Here is a 20,731-nt window from a genome sequence, read left to right on the forward strand (position 1 = left end):
GTCACTGGCCCCCAACACTGGCACTGGCCTGGGGGTGACTCCAGACCAGGCATCCACGTGGGACCTTGGTACGAGGCTCTTAGGAAGTGGGTCCAGGAGACCCCACCCTCCAGGGCACCCTGCTCCGTGGATGACAGGCAGCACCAAGGACTGGATAAGGGGGAGGGCTCCAGAGCTGGACCACCTGGGTCAAATCCCGGCCCTCCACATCTGAGCCGAGGCAGAGTCTGATGGTACCCAGCCACAGCCCTCGCTGGACCTTCCAGAATGTTCCAGCCCAGGCCAGGATCTGCATCTGCAGGCTCAGGGCCTTTTCCCGGAATGGCAGACCGCCTGCTGCCACACGTGTGACAGGCGGGGTGTGTGTGCCGGTACGTTAACACCGCCTGGGAGCTGCCCTTGACTCTCAGTCATTGCTGCATCCCTTGTCCTTTGGGTGGGACAACTCTGGGGTGTGAGGGGCATGGGGGTCCCCCAGGGAAAGCTCCAGTCAGCTGCTGTACCATTGCTGCTGTGGCAAGCATGTCCTGCACTGGTCTCCTCCCTACACGCGTCCTGTCTCACCAGTGTCTTCTGTCCTGTCCAGTGAACTACCTGCATTTGAATCAGGCTCAGAGTTGGCTTTTGGAAGAACCCAAACCGAGACACTAGGTCTATGGCCTTGAGGAGTGTGCCTAACTGTGTCCCTCACCTAAGGACACAGCATGTACTTCACGCATCATTCTAGATTCTGTGTGACCCAAAACAAGTGACATCACCGCTCTGATTGCGGTCCCTTCTGTACAACTGGAGCACAGGAGTGCTGCCTTCCTGGGCCGCATGTCTGAGCCCAGTGATCTTACTTTCTTCACAGACAGCTGAAAAGTTAGTAACAGCCATCTTTGAGAGGCCTGACACTCCAACCCACCTGCACGCCCACTGGTGTGAAACCTCACCCCCAGCTCTCCGGCGGCGGGTGGCCCGAGCCCCACGTGGCCTGCTGGGGGGCGGCAGGCACCCACCTGGCTGAAGGAATCCAGGCTGACTCCGTTGTCGATGAGGAAGCGTCGCACCTCTTGGACGAGCTGGGTCTCCCCCAGGGCCACGCGCACGGCCACGCTGCCCTTGGTCTCCTGTGGGAGAGAAACGGAAGATGCCCTGTCGGCCACCGGGTGGGTGACGGGTCTGCCCTCCCATCTTCTAAGGGCTGGAGGAGGAGGAGGAGGCGTGGATGGAGACAGACCCTGCCGATGCCCCTCGCCCGCCTGCACTAACTTGACAGCTTGGCTTCCGTGTCTGTCATGATGAACCCAGGACCCCACGCCCACCTCTCCTGCCTCACTTCCTCTCTCTCCCCCTCGCTCCCCGGACCCCGGCTGGACGTGCAGGTCTCTGTGCGGTTCCTCCCATGTGCCACATTCCCAACTGGGGCTTCTGCACCTGCCCACCTTGCCCTCCATCCAATTTCTGCTAGAAGGTCACTTCCCTGACCAGCCCACCTCGAGCTTGCACCGTCCCCCTGCTCAGCTTAACCGACACGCAGCACCTCTGTTATCAGTCAGGGTCTTCCTCTGCGAGAGAGCCCTGCTGCGCTCCCAGCACTCAGGGCGCAGGTGGGATCCGAACCCGCCACAGTCCCTCCCGACCAGGAGCCATGGGCCCAAGCTGGCACCCGTGAGTTCAGCCACTGGGCACCTGAAATGTGGCTCGTCCAAACCGAGAAGTGCTGTGAGCTGGATTTTGAATACTTAGAAACCAGAAATGCACAACTGCTTGTCATTTTTTAATATTATATATAATGAAATAATATTTCAGCTATATCCAATTAAATAAAGGAGATTCTGAAAGTCAATTTTACGCCTGTTTCTTTGTGTTTTAAAAAACCATGGTCACTAGGACACTTACAGTTAGGTATGGAGCTCGGCTCCTACATCTAATGGATGGCGCTGAGCTTCGGGGTGGGGCAGGGGGAACAAATGACAACGGGGCAACAAGTTTATGGACCAGATCCATGGATACCCTGCGCCCGCCGGCTGAAAACACATTCCCAGGTTTTGCCTAAGATGAAGCTGACCGTGGTCTAACTGGAGACATGAGCATTAAGGAAGGTATGTGGTCGGGGGGGGGTCAGATGGAAACAAGGCCAGACTTGGGAGAGAAGGAGACACAGAGACCTGTGCCTCCCCTGTGCTCGTCTCAGAGCCCTGGGAGGCCAGGCCAGGGAAGCAGCGGGGACAACCCTCAGAGAGGGGTGTGACTAGCTCAGAGCGAGGGCAGTGGCGTCAGGCAGACCTGCTGTCATCCCACCTGCACCTCCTTCCAGCTGTCTGACCCTGGGCATGTGCCTTTGTGGCTGTGGGCCTCGCTCTCTCTCTCTGGAAAGGGGGGCCGGCAGGAGTGCCTGTCCCTCCATCAGGGCTGTGCGGGGAGGGGGAGGACCACACTGTAAGCGCTCAGCATCACCAGTGATGCTCCCCGGCGTGGCTCCACGCACGCTCCTGGGAAGCCAGGGCTGCAGGGCAGATGGGGATGTTCCCACGGGGAGGGAGGCCCTAGAGGATACCCACGACTGCAGCCCCAGAGGCCCCCAGCTGGCAGATGACCCCAGCTCGACGATGCTCCCGCCCCTGCCCAGAGCCGGGGGCGCCCACTCACGTGGTCAAACACTTGACTCTTGGTGGCGCTGTACTTCTGAGCGATGGCGTCGGCCACCGCGTTGGGGCCCATGAACAGCGTGTTCCAGTTGTGGGAGCTGAGAAGCAGAGACAAGAGCAGAGGGGTCAGACCAAGGCTGAACGGGGGGAGTTTTTTTTCAGATGCAAAGCCTGGAGGAAATGAGCTTGGGGGCCTGCCTTTCTAAGCCCTGAAAGCCTCCTCTTCCCCAGTCTCACCTGGTGGGGACCAAGCAGCCAGGGCCTGAAGACCACAGAGCCACGATGATATTCGCGACCCCCAACATTTGTCAAGCGCCAACTCCGTGCCTGGGGCTAAGCACTTCCGCTAACATTAACTCACTCACTCCTTATGACACCACAAACGTGAGGCGCCACTGATTCTCCCCATTTTGCAGATGAGGAAACTGAGGCTCAGCAAGGTTAGGAGCCAGAGCACCCGAGTGGCAGGGGCAGCAGGAGCCTGGGTCAGAGGCAGGTACACACCTGGAGCTGTTGGCTTTGTCTTTTGACTCTTTCTTCTTCTTGTAAGACGATGACCCCGGGGTGTCGGTGTCCTCGCTGGATTCCTTCTTAATGGTGGATGGTAACACGTGGAGCATCCTGCCCTGGAGAAGGATGAGGGGAAGTGGGTAAGGGCAGGAAGGAGGCAGGCACTGCTACACCCTGCCCCCGGGACGCCGGCGCCTCCACGAGGGGGCCGGACCCAGCGCTTAGGCCCTCATGCAAGATGGGGCCTCCGGCAGGACGATCACAGGGCCACCCTGAACCCGGAGCGGGGGCCTGGCACAGCCTCCCGGAGAACACTGGTCACCCCAGGCCCATCCTGTCCCTGCAAACGGAAGTGAGAGCCTGAGCTCCAGGCGGGCGGGGACCAGGTCTGGCCCGGCAACCACAGGGGGTCAATAAATCATGAACAAATGAAGGAAAGAAAAGGCAGAGGGAAGGGAGGCAGCCTGGGGCTCAGGCAGACACGCTAACGACACCTCCTGGCGACACTGGGACAAGTTCCTTACATTCTGTTGTGACCATTTCAGTGACTGGGTCAACACTCTTCCCTTACTTTTCTTTCAGTGACTATTTCTTGAGACAAAGAGCATACTCACTCAGTCCATAAATCCCTTTTGAGGGCCTACTATGTGCCAGGCGAGGCTCTGGGTGCTAACGATAGATCAGTGGACAGAGCAGAGCGGACCCTGCCGGGTGCAGCTACCTCCTAGTAGCTCCTGCCAGAGGGCGGCTTTGTAGAGCACTGGGTGGGCCCCTTAGAAACACAGGCGTGTTCCCGTGCACGCAGGAGCGAGTGTGCACACGCACGGCCTCTCCCCACCCCCGGGGCCCAGCGGCCTGCCACCCGCCAGCCCGCGGGCCTCACCTGGAACACCTGCCCATCCACCTCCGCGTAGGCCTTCACCGCGTGCTCTGGGAACATGAAGGCCACAAAGGCAAAGCCTTTGGGCTTCTTGGTCAGGCTGTCGATGGGGCAGTGCAGCTCAGACAGGGGGCCTGCGGGCAGGAACGGCGTCAGCGCCAGGGTCCTACTCGGGGCCTCCTTGTCCCTGCAAGAGCGCCCTCCACCAGCTCCAAGCCTCTGCAACTCGCAGCAGGGAGACACCCCAGGGGGTCATAAAAGCATCGAGACCTTTACCCCCTATTCTGAACCCTGCCTTCCCTTCAACAACCGTGACCTTACAAACAAGCACAGCCCAGTGGGCGGAGCTGAACTACGGTCCTTCAAGTTCATGTCTGGCAAAATAAGACGGACAAGAATGACAATAAACATAGCCCTGGCCACCAAATCTATTCGGATACTCAGTTTGAAGAGTGAGACTATTCAGACAGCAGAGTTCAGACCGGGGAGCACGGCCTGTTCACACGTACACGGCCAGCGGACGTCAATACCGAAGCAGGAGCTCGGATGGTGGGGGTAGCTCATAAAACTGCACCCAAATCCCATCAGTTCTGAGTATGGACAAGAGTGAACGGGGTCTGGGTCCGGACGGCAGAAGGTGTCTGTGATGCTGTCTGTGACTGGAGAGCTCTGCCGTGTACATCATGTGTGAATCCTCACAGTAGCTCCAACCCCATTTCATGGATGAGAAAACTGAGGGGCAAGTCACCAGCCCCGGGCCAGGAGCTGCTGGGAGGCAGATGGGGACCTGGACCACTTGTCAGGGGCACGTGTGGCGAGCCGGGGGCCATGCCCCTACCATATTTGGAGAAGAGCTTCTCCAGGTCCTCCTCAGTGCTGGTGTAGGGCAGGTTTCGCACAAAGAGCCTCCCGGAGTCGGCCAGGTCCTCCTCATCTTCAAGCTCCCCGAGCGTCCGGCCTTGCCAGGGTTTGGCGGTGTTCTTCAGGGGCGCCTTGGCCGGAGGGATGTTTTTCTCCCGGAACACCTCGATGTAGCGCCCACCTGCACGGGGAAAGAGAGTCAGGGCCCTGGGGGATGGAACCTGTAGTTTCCAAACTCTTCTGCTGCCTTCCAGATGCCACAGTGGAGGTGGTCTATTATGGTGCCGGACGCCAGGCTCTGGTAACCAGGGTGGCGGCCTGAGCCGATACTGGCCTGAGCTGGAAGGCCCTTTCCCCAAATCTCACTCATCCTGCGAGTTCAGCTTAGCCGTCAGGGGGCCTGCCTGGGCCAGCCCAGTCCCCGGTGCTGCAACCTCCCAATTCCAGGGCCTGGTCCCAGGCGCTGCCCTGGGGACCATCTTGTGTGACGACCCAACCCTGAGGAGCCACCTTGTGCTGCTGAGCTGTTTCCCTGCATCGCCCTGCATGCCCTTTTAGACTGCGACCATCACCTCCACATGCACACAGTAGGTGCTCGATAAATTCCTACCACCCGACTTGCTAGCAAGATGGCTTGGGCTCCTCCTCTTCCCTAACAGAACACGTGCCTTCATGAGGAGGGGACAGCTGGATCTGAATCACCTGTCCACGCCAGGGACGGGCCAAAAATCAAGTCCCTGAGTATCCCTCAGGTGACCTCCCGACTCTGGACCCTGGACTTGCTGTTCCCTGCAGTGGAATGGCCCACCCCACAAAGCCAGAGCCTGCTCCCTCTCGTCCTCCAGGTTCTGCTCCAATGTCACCAGCTCAGAGAGGCCCAAGAGGACATGATACTGTTTCAAACACGCCTCCTCTAACCCCAGTCCTCTCCTGCATTCGTCCACAGCCCAGCCCCTCTGGTTACTGCCCGTCTTTCCCTCTCTATGGAAGTTTCCTCTACAGAAAGGGCCGGGGGTTCGGACTGTTTTGCTCACAGCTGTATCCTCAGTGCCTGGTCCTCGAGAAAACTTTAGAGTGACGGAATGAATGTCCGAGCCCCTGCCACCAGGCAGGGCTGTCCCTGCCCGGGTGTCCTTACCCAGGTACTCTCTGTTGCATTTCAGAGCTTTCTTCACTTCCTCTTCGCTGCTGAAATCCACAAAGATGTACCCTGTAAAAGGACCACGATGAAGGTAAGATCTGTAAGCCCTGTAGACACCCGTGGGAGCCACAGATGAACACCCACCCTTTGCTAGGCATTTCGGGGAATCTGAGCAGAAAGCAGGGGGAAAAAACCCCTATTTCTGGCCAAATCTCCAAAATACAGAGAGACTCCCTTCCACCCTCCCAACCCTGCCTCCAGCCAAATTTCCCTTTGCAGGGAGTATTTGGACCCTCTGGCCAGTCTGACGCATGAGGATGCGGGACTGTAGGAGTCACAAATACGGGATGCCTCTGCTCCCTCCCAGCCTCACCTCCTGACATTCTCTGGGCAAGTGCCCGTGGGGACAGTGCTGTCACCCAGCTCAATACCAGAGGGGCCGACTCCACAGTGACTCTGGCCACGAGTGCCTGTGGCCCTGACTGGCAGAGACAAGCATGTGGGGTCCTCCCTGGAATGTGAGAGGCTGTGCACCCTCAACCTCCCCGGGCCTCGACCCCGAGAAGCAACAGAGGAGGCCCCCTGCCCACTTTCCTAGAGGAGGCAGGTGACACACCCATGGACACACGGCTAACACGCCCATGGACACAGGGCTAACAGGTGGCAGTGCTGCAACTGGAGCCAAGGCCGGCGGGTTTTGGCTTCGAGCACAAGACCCTCTCCTAGAGGACTGCAAAAGCCCCCACCCAGCCCACCTGCCTCCTCCCAGGCCCTGCCCTCAGCAGCTGGGGATCTTTTTGAATCCAATCTTGGCCTCCCCTTGCTTTAGGCCCCCTGTAGGCCCCTGCACCCAGGCTGAAGTCCACAGTCACTACCGAGCCCCCAGCCTGGGGGCCGGGCCCTGCCTCCACACCGTCCATGCTGTGGGGAGCTTTCTGCAGCTCCTCATAAGCGTCCTGCTCATCTGTAAGCTTCCTCCAGCACCACGGGCTCCGGCATGGTCTTCCCTTGGCCCTGGCGACTCAAATGTGCTCCCTCCTGCTCCCTCTGGCCAACCCCCGCTCACCCTCCTGGCCTCTGAACTGCAGTGGAAGAGGGGTACCACCAGCCCTGCCGACGTGGACAGCCGCTTGCAGGGACTGTGTAATAGGTGTTCGGCATCGTTCTAAATGCTGTACACATATATTAACTCACTGAATCTGCACAGCACAATGAGCCAGGACCCCCTAATGCACAGATGAGGAAACTGAGGTTAAGTTCTGGTCCCAGGTCACAGAGCTCACAGTGGCTGAGCCGGGATTTGAACCTGGGCAGGGGGTCGAGCCCTCCCTCACGATGCAGGTGTGCACAGAGGGATGGCTGGACATGGGGAATCTGCCCAGTAAGCAGGCCTTTAGTGCTCAGAGGAGAGCTGGGAGGAAATGTGGAACCTCAAAGGGGATGGGACTGCCCCTAAAGCAGGAACCTTTCTCCCTAGACCCCAGCCCCCAAACACCCCAACCTCTCTGCCTTACCAGTGTCTCCTGGCCAAGCACAGCCTCCCCTGCCCGGCCTCCCCAGGGCCAGAGGGCCTTTGTGTGGTTCTCCAAGGAGCGCCAACCCCGCTGCTGCGCGTCCTGCAGCCTCCTGGCCTGGCCAGCACGTAGGCACAGGTAGGCTCCCACCTGTCCAAGCTCAGACCCTCCCTCCCAGTGTGTTTCCACCCCGGGGCAGCCAGAACTCCAGAACCAGGGCATGGGCTGGCTGCCCAGAGAGAGAGAGGACAGCTCGGGGCAACACCATGTGTTCTCAGCAGCTCCGGGTGCCGGCCATCCACAGAGCTGCCCACGGACCTCGCCGAGCAAACCCAAGACCCTGTAGGCTTCACACAGCAAACCATAGGACTGGGGACACTCATTTAAATCAAACAGGTGTGCCCACTGGCATGGGCACAGGCTGAGGGTAAGGAGGAGAGAGAAGAAAAACAGGTGGAAACCTCACAGATGGCAGGCAGCCACAGGGGACAAGGGGCAGACCCCTGTCGGAGCACCTTAACCACATCCACAGAACCTGGGACCACAGAAGGGAAAAAAATATCACTGCCCTCAAAACACTGCTGCATTTCAGCAACTGCCCCGACCTTCCTTTTTTACCCCACGCCTTTCCAACGCCCCCGAAACACCCCAGACCTTACCTGTTTTGTTTCCATGAGCATTTTTTACTATCCGAATGGCCACTGGTTTCAGGGGTGCCAGGAATTCTATAACATTTTTCTGTGGGGATAAAAAAAAGTTTCCCCCCTTCTTTCTCAATCCAGTAACAAAAGTGTAAACCTCATAAAGAAACACAGGCCAAACTTCTGAACTCAGAAAGAATACCAAAGGGTTTCACCCTTTATAGCTCCTCTCTTTCCTCTAAGTTATACACATGTTCTCTCCATCATAAAATGAAACTGCCTTGGAAAAACTTTTTTTTAAGGTGGAGAGAAATGATGACTATTAATATAAAACAGTAAAGACACTGTTGGCATTTTAAGGTATTGTTTCTGATTATTTTTTCTTAAGTACCTTTTGACTTGATGGGGGTATTGATCACAAAGCCTTAAGTATTTACTAGGTGGCCTTTAAAAAAATTTTTTTTTATCAGAAAATGTTTGCCCATCCCTAGCGTAGCTGATCAGTGAGTGAGACCAGACTTTCTTGGTCTCTGTACAGCCGCCCCTGTTTCCTGACCCTGATGATGCCCCAGATCCTATTTCTCAGCCTTCTTGGCCCCTGATTCCTTCCAGATCGTCCTCACCCGATGCCGAATCCCCCACGCAGCAGAGGTCCTGGCATCCTCACACTCGTTTCCTGCTCCCCGGGGCTCCTGGCCCCATCCTGCTATTGGCACATACCTCTGTGACATTGAAGGGGGCTCCCCGCAGCTTCACGGTGTGGGGGGTGGTGGGTTCCTTCTGGTTTGCTGGTTTCTCTGTCTGAGGGGTGGCAAAGGGCAGAAATGGCCATGGTGAGCTCCCTGGTGCGGCCCAGGTGCCGCAGGGGGTGCTCCGCGGATGTGGAGTCGGGCCAGAGCCCGGGGTGGGAGGTGCCAAGCCTCCACGTGCCCCCGAGATGAGGGCTGGGAGCTGAGCCCAGCACACTGGGGGTCGGCTCACGGGGGCCCCAGGCAACATGGACGGGCAGAGCCTGGGGAAGCAGCCCTAAGGTCCAGCGGCATTTGCTCCCGCTGAGTTAGGGCTTACACGGTACCAGGCGCTGTGCAAAGCTCACTTTGCAGGCACGACTGTCCCCTTGAATCTTTAAAACAATCTTACAGGGATTAGAGATTCGGGATGTTTTTTGTAATTTTGGAATTTAAACAGCTACGGAAAGCCTAATTTTCTGGCTAATGCCTCTGGTCACAAAACCTGCCCTGGGCTGCCGTGATGCAATTTAGGCTTTGCAACCACCCCAAGGAACACGAGTGGCCATTTCTAATTTCACAGCAGCAACAGTCACCTGCTTGATTTTGGGGTGCAGCCCTGCGCATGGTCTGGGGTCTCTTCCTGAAAGCTGGAACTTCTGAGCCCCAGCGTACACTCACGCACACAAGTTTTGAAAAATGGACACAGGGACCAGTACTCTGCTGAGCGTAGATCTTAGATGAGGATCAGAGGCCTGCAGAGAAGCACCAGGTCCCACAGCGGCTCCGTGGCAGAGCTGGGATTTGAACCCAGAGCTCCCTGACTTACCCACACTTGACTGCCTCTCTGGGAGATACATTTTGAGAAGAAAAGGACAGGGGGTGGCAATTAGAAGGGGGCAGAAAATGAAAAGAGGGAGAAGGGGAAGGAGAAAAAGATGGGAGAAGAGGGACTGGAGACCCAAAGGCTGTGTGAGGCCGCCCTGAACAGAGGACTCCCAGGTAGGACACAGGGTGGCCGTCCCCAAAGGTAGCATCCACATTTATAAATGACCCCAGAGCCTGGCACACCTGGGTCTGGGCCTGGGTCCTGACCCCACCACTTCCCAGCCGTGACCTCAGGCAAGTCACTTTCCTTCTCTGGGCCTCAATTTCCTCATCTGTAAAATGGGACCAGAATCCGCAGTCCCCCGGACTGTCCTGAGATGCAGTGACAAACGGCAGCCGTTGTACCTCGCCTGCAGTAAGTGCCCAAGGAACTCCATCTATTCCTGCCGACCTGGGGCTGACATCTATACCTCTTGCTACTAAATACAAACAAGCTCCGGTCCGTCGTAAGCTCATTTTCGGCCCCCAACTCCAGAGGAACAGGCAGCAACAGGGAATGAACTCAGAGAGGGGAAGCGCTTGCCTGGGGTCACACAGCAAGCAAGCAGCAGGGCCGAGGGCTGAAGGCCGGTCTCCGGGCAGCTGAGCTGTCTTTTCTCTAGACTACAACCCCCGACAAAGGGGCTGCAGGGAACCTGGGCGAGGGCCAGGGTGGACCTCCTGCCCCCGGCTCCCAAGTGCACCCCAATCCACATGCACCTTGGCTCGGGCCACCTCTGGCTTTGCATTCCCGGGCACGGCCCCTGTCCTCTCTCGGTCCCGCTGGGCGGGGGTGGCGCAGGAACCCTCCTCCTCGGCCTCGCTCCCTTCCTCACAGTTCATGGCTTCATCCTCACTCTCCTCCTCCTCCGAGGATGACGATGACCCAGCCTGCACCACCTTGGACTTCAGGTAATCCATGTCCGACAGCTCCTTCTGCGCCGCTGCCTTGGGTTCAGGGCCGTCACCCTCCTCTGGAAAGACAGGGAGGCTGCGAGTCAGCGATGGCTGTGAGCAAACCAGAAGGCTGGGAAGGCAGACAGCGCGGCTATGTGACTGGTGGGGACGGAAGGTGCCAAGCCCACGGTGACTCCAAGTCCCAGTCAGTCCTTGGAGAAATAACGTCAAATGGGGAGAAGCTGATGGGGTTTTGATAGTTTCTGGTTGTACCACCCTCGCCGATCCATTCTTCCATCTGCAGCCAGCACGATCTTTTGGAGAAGATGGACAGGACTGTGACTCCTTGGTTAAAACCCTCTGGGGGTTCCCAGACACTCTCAGGATGAAACCCAAACTCTCCATCAGGCCGTGAGCTCACCGGCTTCTCCTCCAGCTCCCACGGCTCCAGCTGCCCCAAGCACGTGGAGCCCCCTCCAGCTCCTGCACCTCCCTCTCCTCTGCGCCTGTGCCAGGCTATTCCCTCTGCCCCCAACTCCCTCCCCCCGCCCCGCATGCCACCAACTCCCAGGGAGTCTGGATCCCAGCTCTGCACAGGAACTACCCACCATAAAATTCACAGTAGATTCATTCTCTCGCCTTTGAACCAAAGTCGGTTCCTGCCCCTCGACCGCCGTTACCATCCTGGACCAGGCTTGCTCACATGTCGTAGGGGCCCCTCTACGACACCATGAGCCCTATCTGAGGACAGAGACTCACTCCCTCACCTCCTTCAGGCCTTGGCTCAAGGGCCACCTCCTCAGAGCCCTTCCCCAGTGACTCCCCCAGGCCCCTCTTCCTGCCTTCTCTCTGTGGCATCATGTTCATATCATACACTAAAGAGCACACCGATTTCTTTATTGTTTCTCTGCTCTCTGCTGTATCCCCAAAGCCTGAAGTAGCGCCTGGCATACAGTAGGTGCCCAATAAATGTAAATGACTGACTGAATGAATAAGGGGCCAGGCCAGGTCAAGGCCGATAACCACCCCTCTGCAGGGCAGTGTCCAACGCGCCATCTCCCGCGCCTGGCACCAAGGGGCCCCAGGTCACACGCACCCGGGCAAGGGGCACCCCCTTACCTCCCAGGTCCTCCACGGCCCCCTCCTCCTCACTCTCCTGCCCTGAGTCGGAGTCAAAGTTCAGATAGTCATTGGCTGGCTTGCTCTTCCCTTTCGAGGGCTCAGCATCCAGGGCATCGTTCGCCCAGATGGCCACCTGCGTCCGCTTCTGGTGAACCGACAGGAACTCCCGGAACTTGTCATCCTCCTTCAGCTGGGGAGGCGGGAAGAAGGGAGGACAGGCGGATGAGGCTCAGGGAGGGCCCACCAACCCTTCCCAGCCTCGGGAGGGTAAGAGCATCCTCCAAGGTCATTACTTCCAGTCTCAGGGACCCCTGGGGTCAGCTGGGTCAGTCCTGGGGAGGGCAGCATCAGACAGGAAGACGAAGGAGCCACCGAGTCACAGCGAGGGGAGATGAAAGGCAGGGCTCTGGCTGCCGGGCCCGCCTGCCACGGCCCCCCTAGCCTGGCCTCCCCCTGGTCACCAGGACAGACTCACCTTCTCCAGGTCACCTGCTACCTTTTCCTTCCCGTCATCCTGGAAACAGAAGGCACAGGCGGGGAGGGTCACAGAGGAAAGGAGACAGAACCCGCTGCCCCGAGAAAGCCACCTTAGGGAACCATCCTAGAGGGATTCCCAGCTCCCTCCCACTCCCACTGCCCCGCCCTCCCAGCAGTGACCGCTGGCCGCCCTGCTGACACGGGAGTGGCCCACCACGCACTTTCTTAGTTTCCGGGGGAACGGAGGCTCTGTCTTTCGGAGGAGGCTTGGACTGGCTTGGTTTCTGGGCATGTTTGCTCCAAGCCCGGGGCTTTGTGGGGTCCCCAAACGATTTGCAGAACTCCACCTGCAAGGGACAGAGAGGGTGATGATGACACCCGCCCCCATGCCCGGCAGGGATGCTGCGCTCCAGCACCTGGGAGCCTGGCCTCTTTAAAAAGGCAACTGCCAGTGACTGGCCGAGACGGTTAACAAAAATGACATCCTCCCCTCGCTGCACCTTTCTCCTCTTCCATGTGGCTGCTACAGTTGTCAGTATTCACAGAGGAACCCTGCTGCCTTAGTGCTTCCCAAGTGTGAATATCCTGAGCGTCCCCACTTCTCAGATCAGGCAACTGAGGCACAGAGAGGCTGAGTAACTTGCCCTGGGCCACCGAGGTAGCAAGTGAACGAGCAAGCAGAGTCTAGGAGTCAGGGAGTCTGGATCCCGGGCTCTTCACCCACTGCTTCAGCGGTAGCTGCGAGGATGAAACAGAGCCCAGCACAAGGCTCTGCTAACACCTGTCAGTATTACTGTCATGAGTGTGGAGAGAGCAACTCCAGGATAACGGGAAAAGCGGGGTGACCGCCCTGGAGCCTGGAAGGGTGCTGAGTGGTAAGCCTGAGCTGACACGCCTCTTGGGGTCTAAACACCCTCAGCAGTCTCCCTTGCGATGACCTTCACGAGAGCTGGTCCTGCTGGGAGCTGCAGTGGGCACTTTCCCCCGCAGTCAAGGAAGATGCAGGCCGGCCAACCTCCACACCTTATTACAAAAGAGTTAACTGTGCATGGACTTTCAAAATAGTTTTGTTGTTTCCGTAATAATGACCTGTGCCCGCTGTACAAAACTCAAATGACAGGGGAAAGTATGAAGAAAGTAAAAAATAAATTTTTTAACCCCAATTCGTCTCACCCAGAAAGAGAAATTAATATTTTGGCAGAAATCCTTCCACACGGTCCTCTGCACACACATCACACACATACACACAACACACACATGCAGATTGAGTGATGATTCTGTACCAGTGGGATCATATCATACATACTTGTCCAACATCTGGTTTTTTTTCCTCAACAAAGTGTTACAGGTGTTTTACTAAGTCATTAAATGCACATGGGTGACATGGGTGGGACCTTCTCCTGCAGGAAGCTTTCCTGACTCCCCCTGGCCTGGGTAAGGACCTCCCCTGTTCTCCAACAGTCCCCGGTGCTCCCCCGTCACAGTACTGATGACAAAGAATGAAAGCAACCTGTTTGACTGTCAGGCCCCTGTGTACCTGCAGGCTGCTGGCTCTGTGAGGACAGGGGCCGGGGAGCCACTTTTCTTTAAATTCCCAACACCTAAATTCCCAGTGGGCTTTAACTGAGCACCTGACGACGGGTGAGTGAAAACCCCCAGGTAGTTTAAGAGGACAGGGAGGAAGACCAAAGGCATCACGGGCTGGCAGGGGGCGGGCTCTGGACTTGAGTGTGGGGTGAAGGGGCATGTGGCATCCCTTCCGACAGGCAGGGCCGAGGTCCAGCTGACTCACCGTGATCCGGGACGTGTCAATAAAGCTCCTGTTGAAATGGTTCAGCGCCGTCTGGGCCTCTTCCTCCGACTTGAAGCCGATGAAGCCAAACTTGCGGAACTTGCCATCTTTGGTGAACTTGAGACTGCAGTCCGTCAGCGTGCCGAAGGCGGTGAACAGCTGCCTGAACCGCTCCTCCTTCATCTAGGACGGGAGGGGGGGCGACGAGACAAGGGGATGGTTGGGCTGGGAACCCGAGGCCTCGGGATTCCCCAGAGGTGACCGCAGACAGGGCGGGAGCCGCGGGTGCTCTGCGGTTGGACCTGGTTCCAGCTCAAACCCCTTACCCACTTCATCGATGAGTGGCTGCAATGAAATCGCCCCCCGCCCCATAGGCTGCTCAGAAGACAAGGAGACCTGTTATACCAGGAGCCCAGCATCTGCCACGTAGCAGATCCCTAATAAACACATCAGAATAAACATGTGAATGAAGGAACACGGTAAACCACACAAGTGTTTGCCAACTGTACAGACAGACGAATGGAAACACCGCCCCCCCCACCGCCCCGCACCCCCAAAGATGTCCATGTCCTAATCCCTGGGACCTGCGAAGGTGTGACCTTACGTAAAAGTGGCCAAAGGGAGTCTGTAGGTGTTACCACATGAAGGGTTTTGAGATCATCCTGGATTATCCGCGTAGACCCAATGTAATCACATGGGTCCCTGTAAGAGGGAGGCAGGAGGACCAGAGTTGGAAAAAGGATGTGATGATGGAAACAGAGGACGGATTTAGGATTTGAGGATTTAGGATGTAGCTACGAGCCAAGGAATGTAGGCAGCCTCCAGAAGCTGGAAAGGGCAAGGAAACTGATTATCCCTTAGAGTCTCCAAAAGGAATGCAGCCCGGCTGACATCTTGATTTTTAAGGTTTTTGACCCCCCGAAGTGTAAGATAATAAAAATTCATCTGGTTTAAGTCACTAAGTTTGTGGTAATTTATTGTAGGAGCGAGAGAAAAACTAACACAGTGATACTATTATTATTTGGTCAGAGAGTCCGGCACCACCATCCTCACTGCAGCCAGGCCGCCCTCACCACTCAGCAGACTTTTCTAAGCAGATATAGGGAGATTTGTGTGTAGCGGGGGGAGTGGGGTTGAGGGGACATGCAGAGCCCCATGAACAGCCAAAAGAAGATCTAAAAGTGAAGACGCGAGAGGCCTTGGCGGCCCCCCTAAAAGAGAAAAAAGGATATTTTCAGAGGCAGGTGCTTTAATAACTCTGATCTCATTAAAATCTTACAATCACTCTATGAGTTCAGAATGATTATTCAAATTTTCTTCAGGAGAAAATGAAGCTCACAGAGGATAAATGATCTGTCCAAGGTTTGGGGCTCAGGTCAGACGCATAAAAGGCAGTGAATTCATCTCCTCATCCCCCGGGAGAGACCACACTCAAGTCCGACCCATCATTCCTCTGTCAGAAACCTTTGGGAACTTAACACTAAAGGCTCAAATAACCAAGATTCTCCATGATCTGCTCCTGACCCACCTCTTGTATCTCTTGACAAATTCCTTGCACCTCTCTCTGTGTCTCGCCTCTGAGGTTTTACTACTGCCATCTCCCGTGGGTGAAATCTTCCCAGGCAGGCCCTGGCTAAGTCCTCCGCATTCTCAGTTCAACCCTGAGCTCCCCCAGGAAGCCCCTCCTAGATTCCTCAGGTGAGTCAGGTGACCGGCCCCTCTGTCCTCACACACTTCAATCCCCGCACCCTCTGCCAGAATGATCTGGTGTGTCTCCTTCACTAGACTCCAAGCACCATAAAAGGGGACCAAGCCTTAGCCACCTCGATCTACAAAGTCAGCAACATAACAAGAACTCACCATTAGGTGTTTATCTGTTGGGAAGGAATGAAGACAAATGCATGCACTTGTGCTAAGAGCCAGTATGCTGTAGTGATCAAGAATGCAAATTCTAGAACCAGACTGCTCAGTTCAACCCCTGCTCTATGAATTACCCGCCATGTGTGATCTCAGGCAAATCACTTTCCCTTGCTGTACCTTGGCCCCTTCACCTTTAAAATGAGCATAAAAACGGAACCTCCCTCGTACGGTTATAGTAAAGTTTAAATAAGTTACTTTACCTAAAGCACTTGGAGCAGTGCCTGGCACATGGTAAGCTCTGCATATGTTAGCTACTATTACTACTGTTTTTATTAACTCTTTCATTCATCAGACAAAACAAGCAACAATAAGAGGACAGTTGTGCTGAAAAGCACAATGAGATGCTAGCTGGGAGGGGAAGAGGGAGGAGCCAGGCTAAAATCCTTATCCATCAGACTGAGGCATCAAGAGACACTGTTGAAAGCTGATAGATGGATCAACAGATATTTTAATGGTATACTATTTATAGTAAATGGGTGAAAGAATTAAAAACAATAAATAACAAAGACCAGAAGGGAGGAATTGCTGATGTAGGTTTCCTATCTTTCACAGTGGGGCTCAGCAGATAGTCACTGGGGTAAATAAGCCAAGAAATGAAGGCAAGAGCTCACTATTCGGATGTAGAGCGATGTCTATGAGGAGTCCTAAAAACAAGCCATGAAGACGGTTACTCCTGGAGAGAAATGGAGACAAGATGGAACTGAAGACTCTGTTCTATTTATACACTACTGTACTGTTTGAATTTTTTAAATAGTGTGATAAGTGCCCCTCTCCATCTCCCTGCAATCCGTATGGGGAGTAGGGGGGCAAAGATAGTGGTGGTAAAGTTAAAAAAACTACAACAATGAAACAGAAATAGTTTTGTGTTCTTACTCTTCCTTAGAAGAGAGGCTCCCCACCGATTAGAGTCAAGAGTACAGAAGATGTCTCATGCCATCCAAATGGCACATTCTGTACTTTGGGGATGGAGCTTACTGGCCACACCAGTGGTATAGGGGCTCTCCATCTAAGAAAAGCCACAGTGAAACTGGGATGGATGAACCACTTGGGCACACAGCACCTAGTCATCTGACACCACACATTCATCTATTTCTTCACTCATTTATTCGTCATGTTTTTATTGGATGCCTACCTCGTGTTAGGTTCTGTGCTAGACTCTAGGGAAACAGGTATGACTGGGTTACCCCTTCTCACTTACAGGATAAACGGTTTAAAACCTTTCACACTCACTCGGTTTTCTTAAACTATTCCTACCAGCCCTAAAGGCGTTGAGTGAGAACCGGAACGGAGGTCCTCAGCCTATTACTCCCCATTTTCCTCCCCGACAGTGTCCCGAGTGGGAGAGGACTATAGGTACAGTGTCTGACCCAGTCACCAGTCAACAACAACAAAGATGATCCGACAGGAGGGTTGCGGAAGCAAGGCATTCACACAACGTAGGGGCTGGCATCTCCCTGGCAAAGAGGTGTCTGGCTGGGATCAGGTAGTAACGGGCCGGCTGTGAAACCTTGTGCACTCACTGTACCTCTCTCCAAACTGTCAAATGGGGATTTGCAGAGAATCCTGCCCCCCACCCTTTTCTTTTGTTCTGAACCCACCCGGAATCCTGCCCCAGAGGGAAGGCCCCTCGATTCTCCCCAGCCGCCTCTCTCCCAACCTCCAGCTCCTGGCTGGTCCCAATTTCAGATTCTCAAGTCCAGGCTCTGCACTCACCCCATTCGGGAGGTTCTTCACGATCAGTCGCGACATGGCGCACGGTCCCACTTGTTTGATTCCAATACAAATGAACAGCGACTCCCACTAACCACTCTCACGCTAGACCTCTGGGCGCCGCCATCTTTGGCGAACCGGAACGAAGTCACGTGCTCCTGACGTAGCCCGCCCCTCCGGAAATAGGCGTGGCCAAAGAGCTACCCACGGAAGTCACGCCCTCCAAGGGGCGGGTCTGCGCGTTTGCATTCTGCGCAGGCGCAGGCTGTTTTGCGGTGGCCCCGGAGACCAACGCGGTGGCCAAGTTGCCAGGGGGCGCTGGTTCCTAACACTGATGGGAGGTTGCGTGTCGTGGGCCTAGTGTTTGAGCGCTGCTTAGGCGTGGAAATCATTTTAGCCCCCTTCTGCTATTTTATTCCGTTATTGAGTTCTGAAACAGCCCTGCGAATGGGGGCCGGATTGGGGAATCTTGTCTCTCTTTTAGAGACGGGGCAACTGAGGCTCAGAGAGGCTGCCAGGCTCCGTGAATCAATTACTGAATATCCCCTGTAAATTTTAGAATGTGCCATTTGGAAACAAACATCCCATTTGCAGGCGGTAAACTGGGAACCAGGTAAGTCAACCGGGAACCGCTTGCTCAAAATCGCATAGCTATTAAATACTAAGTAGCATTAAGTGATGGATATGGACAAAGACTATCACCTGCCGTTTCAGTAGTGGCCCTAAAGCCATCAGCCACTGCAGCTGCCCCCTAAAGGTACACTTTCCGGGGAATTTAGAATGAGAAAAACAGGGTACTGGCCATAGGTAGCTAAAATGCATATTAAAGGGATAATGTCAACGAGCCATACAGAGAAAAACACTAAAATCATTAACTTGAGATGTCTGTTTTTAGACATTACTGTGATTAACAGTAATCTTGTGGTTATTTTTCCAGCAAAAATTCCTATATATCCCGGCTCCTCCCTTATCTCTTTGTCCCTCAGAGCAACCTGAGCAGCTGTGTCCTCCTGGACTTACGTCTTCAGTAAGTCCACCAGATAAAACAATTCTCATCTTTTAGGTTGTGCTTTTTTTTTTTCCTGTCAATATAGGATGATGGGGTGTATTGGTTTCCTACCACCTAGCACAAATTACCAGAGACTTAATGCCTTAGAATAATAGAAGTGTGTTCTCTCACAGTTCTGGAGGCCAGAAATCCAAAACCAAGACGTCGGTAGGGCTGAGCGGCCCCAGAAGTCTCAACGGGAGGATCCTTCCTGCTTCTCCTGGTGGTTCCGGGGGAACCTGGGCCTTGTGGCTGCATTGCTCCAATCTCTGCCCCCATCTCCACGTGGACTTCTCCCCTCCGGCGTCTGAATGTCATCTATGGCCCTCTCTTGTCTTTTATTAGGGAACCTGCTATTGGGTCTAGGGCCCATCTTAAGTCCAGGATGATCTCATCTCAAGACCCTTAACTTGGTGTCTATAAAGACCCTTTTCCAAAGAAGATCATCACGTTCACAGGGTCCGGGGAGTAGCTGTGGGCATCTCTTCAACCCACTGCTTGAGGATTTACTTGCCCGGTAGCAGGTTACCCTGAAGATCAGAGCTCACCCTCCCCACATCTTATGCAGGCTGTCTATTCAAAGAAGACACACATACCCGTGTAAAAATGTGCCCTGAGGCCTAGAGTGGGTGCCAAGAGGTCACTGTGTTTCAAAGCCATTCATTTATTCAGCAGATACATATTGATACGTATGAAAGTGCTCTTTAATTAAATGACGATTAAGGGGTTGTTTTCTGCACGCGGCGCCCCTGGTCAGGACAGGCTGGAGCAGGCTTTATGAGGCAGCCCAGAGATATTAGCCTTTTATGAGGGGGCAAGTGTGGGTCGCCGTTGCCAGTCCTGGTTTCATGCACTTTTACTTTATTATTTTCATGAACTGCCTTTATTAAAACGCACAACGAAACGTAGCCTTCCCTAAAGAAATTCACAAATCAGAAGGCCTTTCAAAGGTATTAAAAGAAAAGGAATGCTTTTGGCCAATTGCACGTCCCAGCTTAACTCTGGGCCGGGAAAATATGGTCGCCACATGTCGTGGTGGGGAAAGGAGGAACCGTTCCTGGGCTCTGTATCCCCCTGCATTTAATAAACAGCCATCTTGTAACATTATTATTAGTCTTCCTGGCTCTCCTGCCTTCCCGTTTTGTCTCCTGCCTCTTTGGCTCTCCCAGCAAATATAATCCAGAGGCACCTGGACGCCACCAGGCTGGCCTCTCTGGTGACACCCAGGGATTTAAAAAAAAAAAGCAGGTAAACCTAAAAATGGCTCCAATCAATCACAGCGACCTTCACAAGTGTACGCAGGGCAGCGAGAAGTCTGCCTGGACCCTGCGGTAATTAATTTCCCACCAGGGAAAGGCTAGAGGTGGGGAGAGGCTTTGGAAGGTCTGGAGAACATAGGAGAGAAAATCGGATTCCTGAGTTCTTCCCCGGAAAGAGGAGCTGATTATAAGAAAACATCAGACAAGTGCCTGTGGGGGGCATCCTCATGGTTGCCAAGGTCACAAAAACCAGAGCTGCCTGGGAAACGGTCACAGCCAGGAGGAGCCTACAGAGACAGGACGAGATTCTGGAAAAGCAGAAGGACATCGGGGGAAAGCGAGGAAATCCAGACAATGCCTGGACTTCCGTTAGTAACCACATATCCACATGCGAGCATTTGTTGTGACAAAGATACCAGAGTCATGCTAAGAACAGGAGAACCTGGGTGCAGGGTACAAGGGAGCTCCGTCTTACCGCTGTTCTGCAAATCGAACACGATTCTCCAATAGCGTTCATTAAATATCTCTTTAAAAGATATTTCGACCATGAAAAGAGAAGGATTCAGGAGATTAGTGTCTACAGATGGGGAAGAATCACCAAGACATGTTACAAAGGGCAAAAAGTGCAGTGCGGGAGGAGGCTGCCTTCGGTGTAGAAAAAATAAAGGCAGGTGGGGGGTTTCTCCAGGCACGGCTGCTTCTGCATGTGGGGCAGCAGACCAGGTCCTGGG

The 20,731-nt window shown here is 54.7% G+C and overlaps 1 protein-coding gene across 4 annotated transcripts in view; it reads right to left on the reverse strand.

The window, feature by feature from the left end:
* The window catches only part of RBM19 (RNA binding motif protein 19), a 132,083-nt gene extending 114,232 nt beyond the window's left edge, over positions 1-17,851 (reverse strand). For all 4 annotated transcript variants that reach the window (XM_031442856.2, XM_031442852.2, XM_031442854.2 and 1 more), the window contains exons 1-14: positions 17,697-17,851; positions 14,064-14,246; positions 12,493-12,618; positions 12,270-12,308; positions 11,792-11,984; positions 10,496-10,749; positions 8,901-8,981; positions 8,199-8,277; positions 6,023-6,094; positions 4,862-5,065; positions 4,027-4,157; positions 3,138-3,259; positions 2,635-2,731; positions 1,002-1,112 (exon numbers count right to left, since the gene is read on the reverse strand). In XM_031442856.2, the coding sequence (XP_031298716.2) occupies positions 1,002-1,112; positions 2,635-2,731; positions 3,138-3,259; positions 4,027-4,157; positions 4,862-5,065; positions 6,023-6,094; positions 8,199-8,277; positions 8,901-8,981; positions 10,496-10,749; positions 11,792-11,984; positions 12,270-12,308; positions 12,493-12,618; positions 14,064-14,246; positions 17,697-17,732 (1,728 nt within the window). In that variant the 5' untranslated portion in view covers positions 17,733-17,851. The remainder of the gene's footprint in view (positions 1-1,001; positions 1,113-2,634; positions 2,732-3,137; positions 3,260-4,026; positions 4,158-4,861; positions 5,066-6,022; positions 6,095-8,198; positions 8,278-8,900; positions 8,982-10,495; positions 10,750-11,791; positions 11,985-12,269; positions 12,309-12,492; positions 12,619-14,063; positions 14,247-17,696) is intronic.
* Positions 17,852-20,731: the final 2,880 nt, after the last annotated feature.

The sequence above is a fragment of the Camelus dromedarius genome, chromosome 31, assembly GCF_036321535.1.
Source record: "Camelus dromedarius isolate mCamDro1 chromosome 31, mCamDro1.pat, whole genome shotgun sequence".
NCBI lineage: Eukaryota > Metazoa > Chordata > Mammalia > Artiodactyla > Camelidae > Camelus > Camelus dromedarius.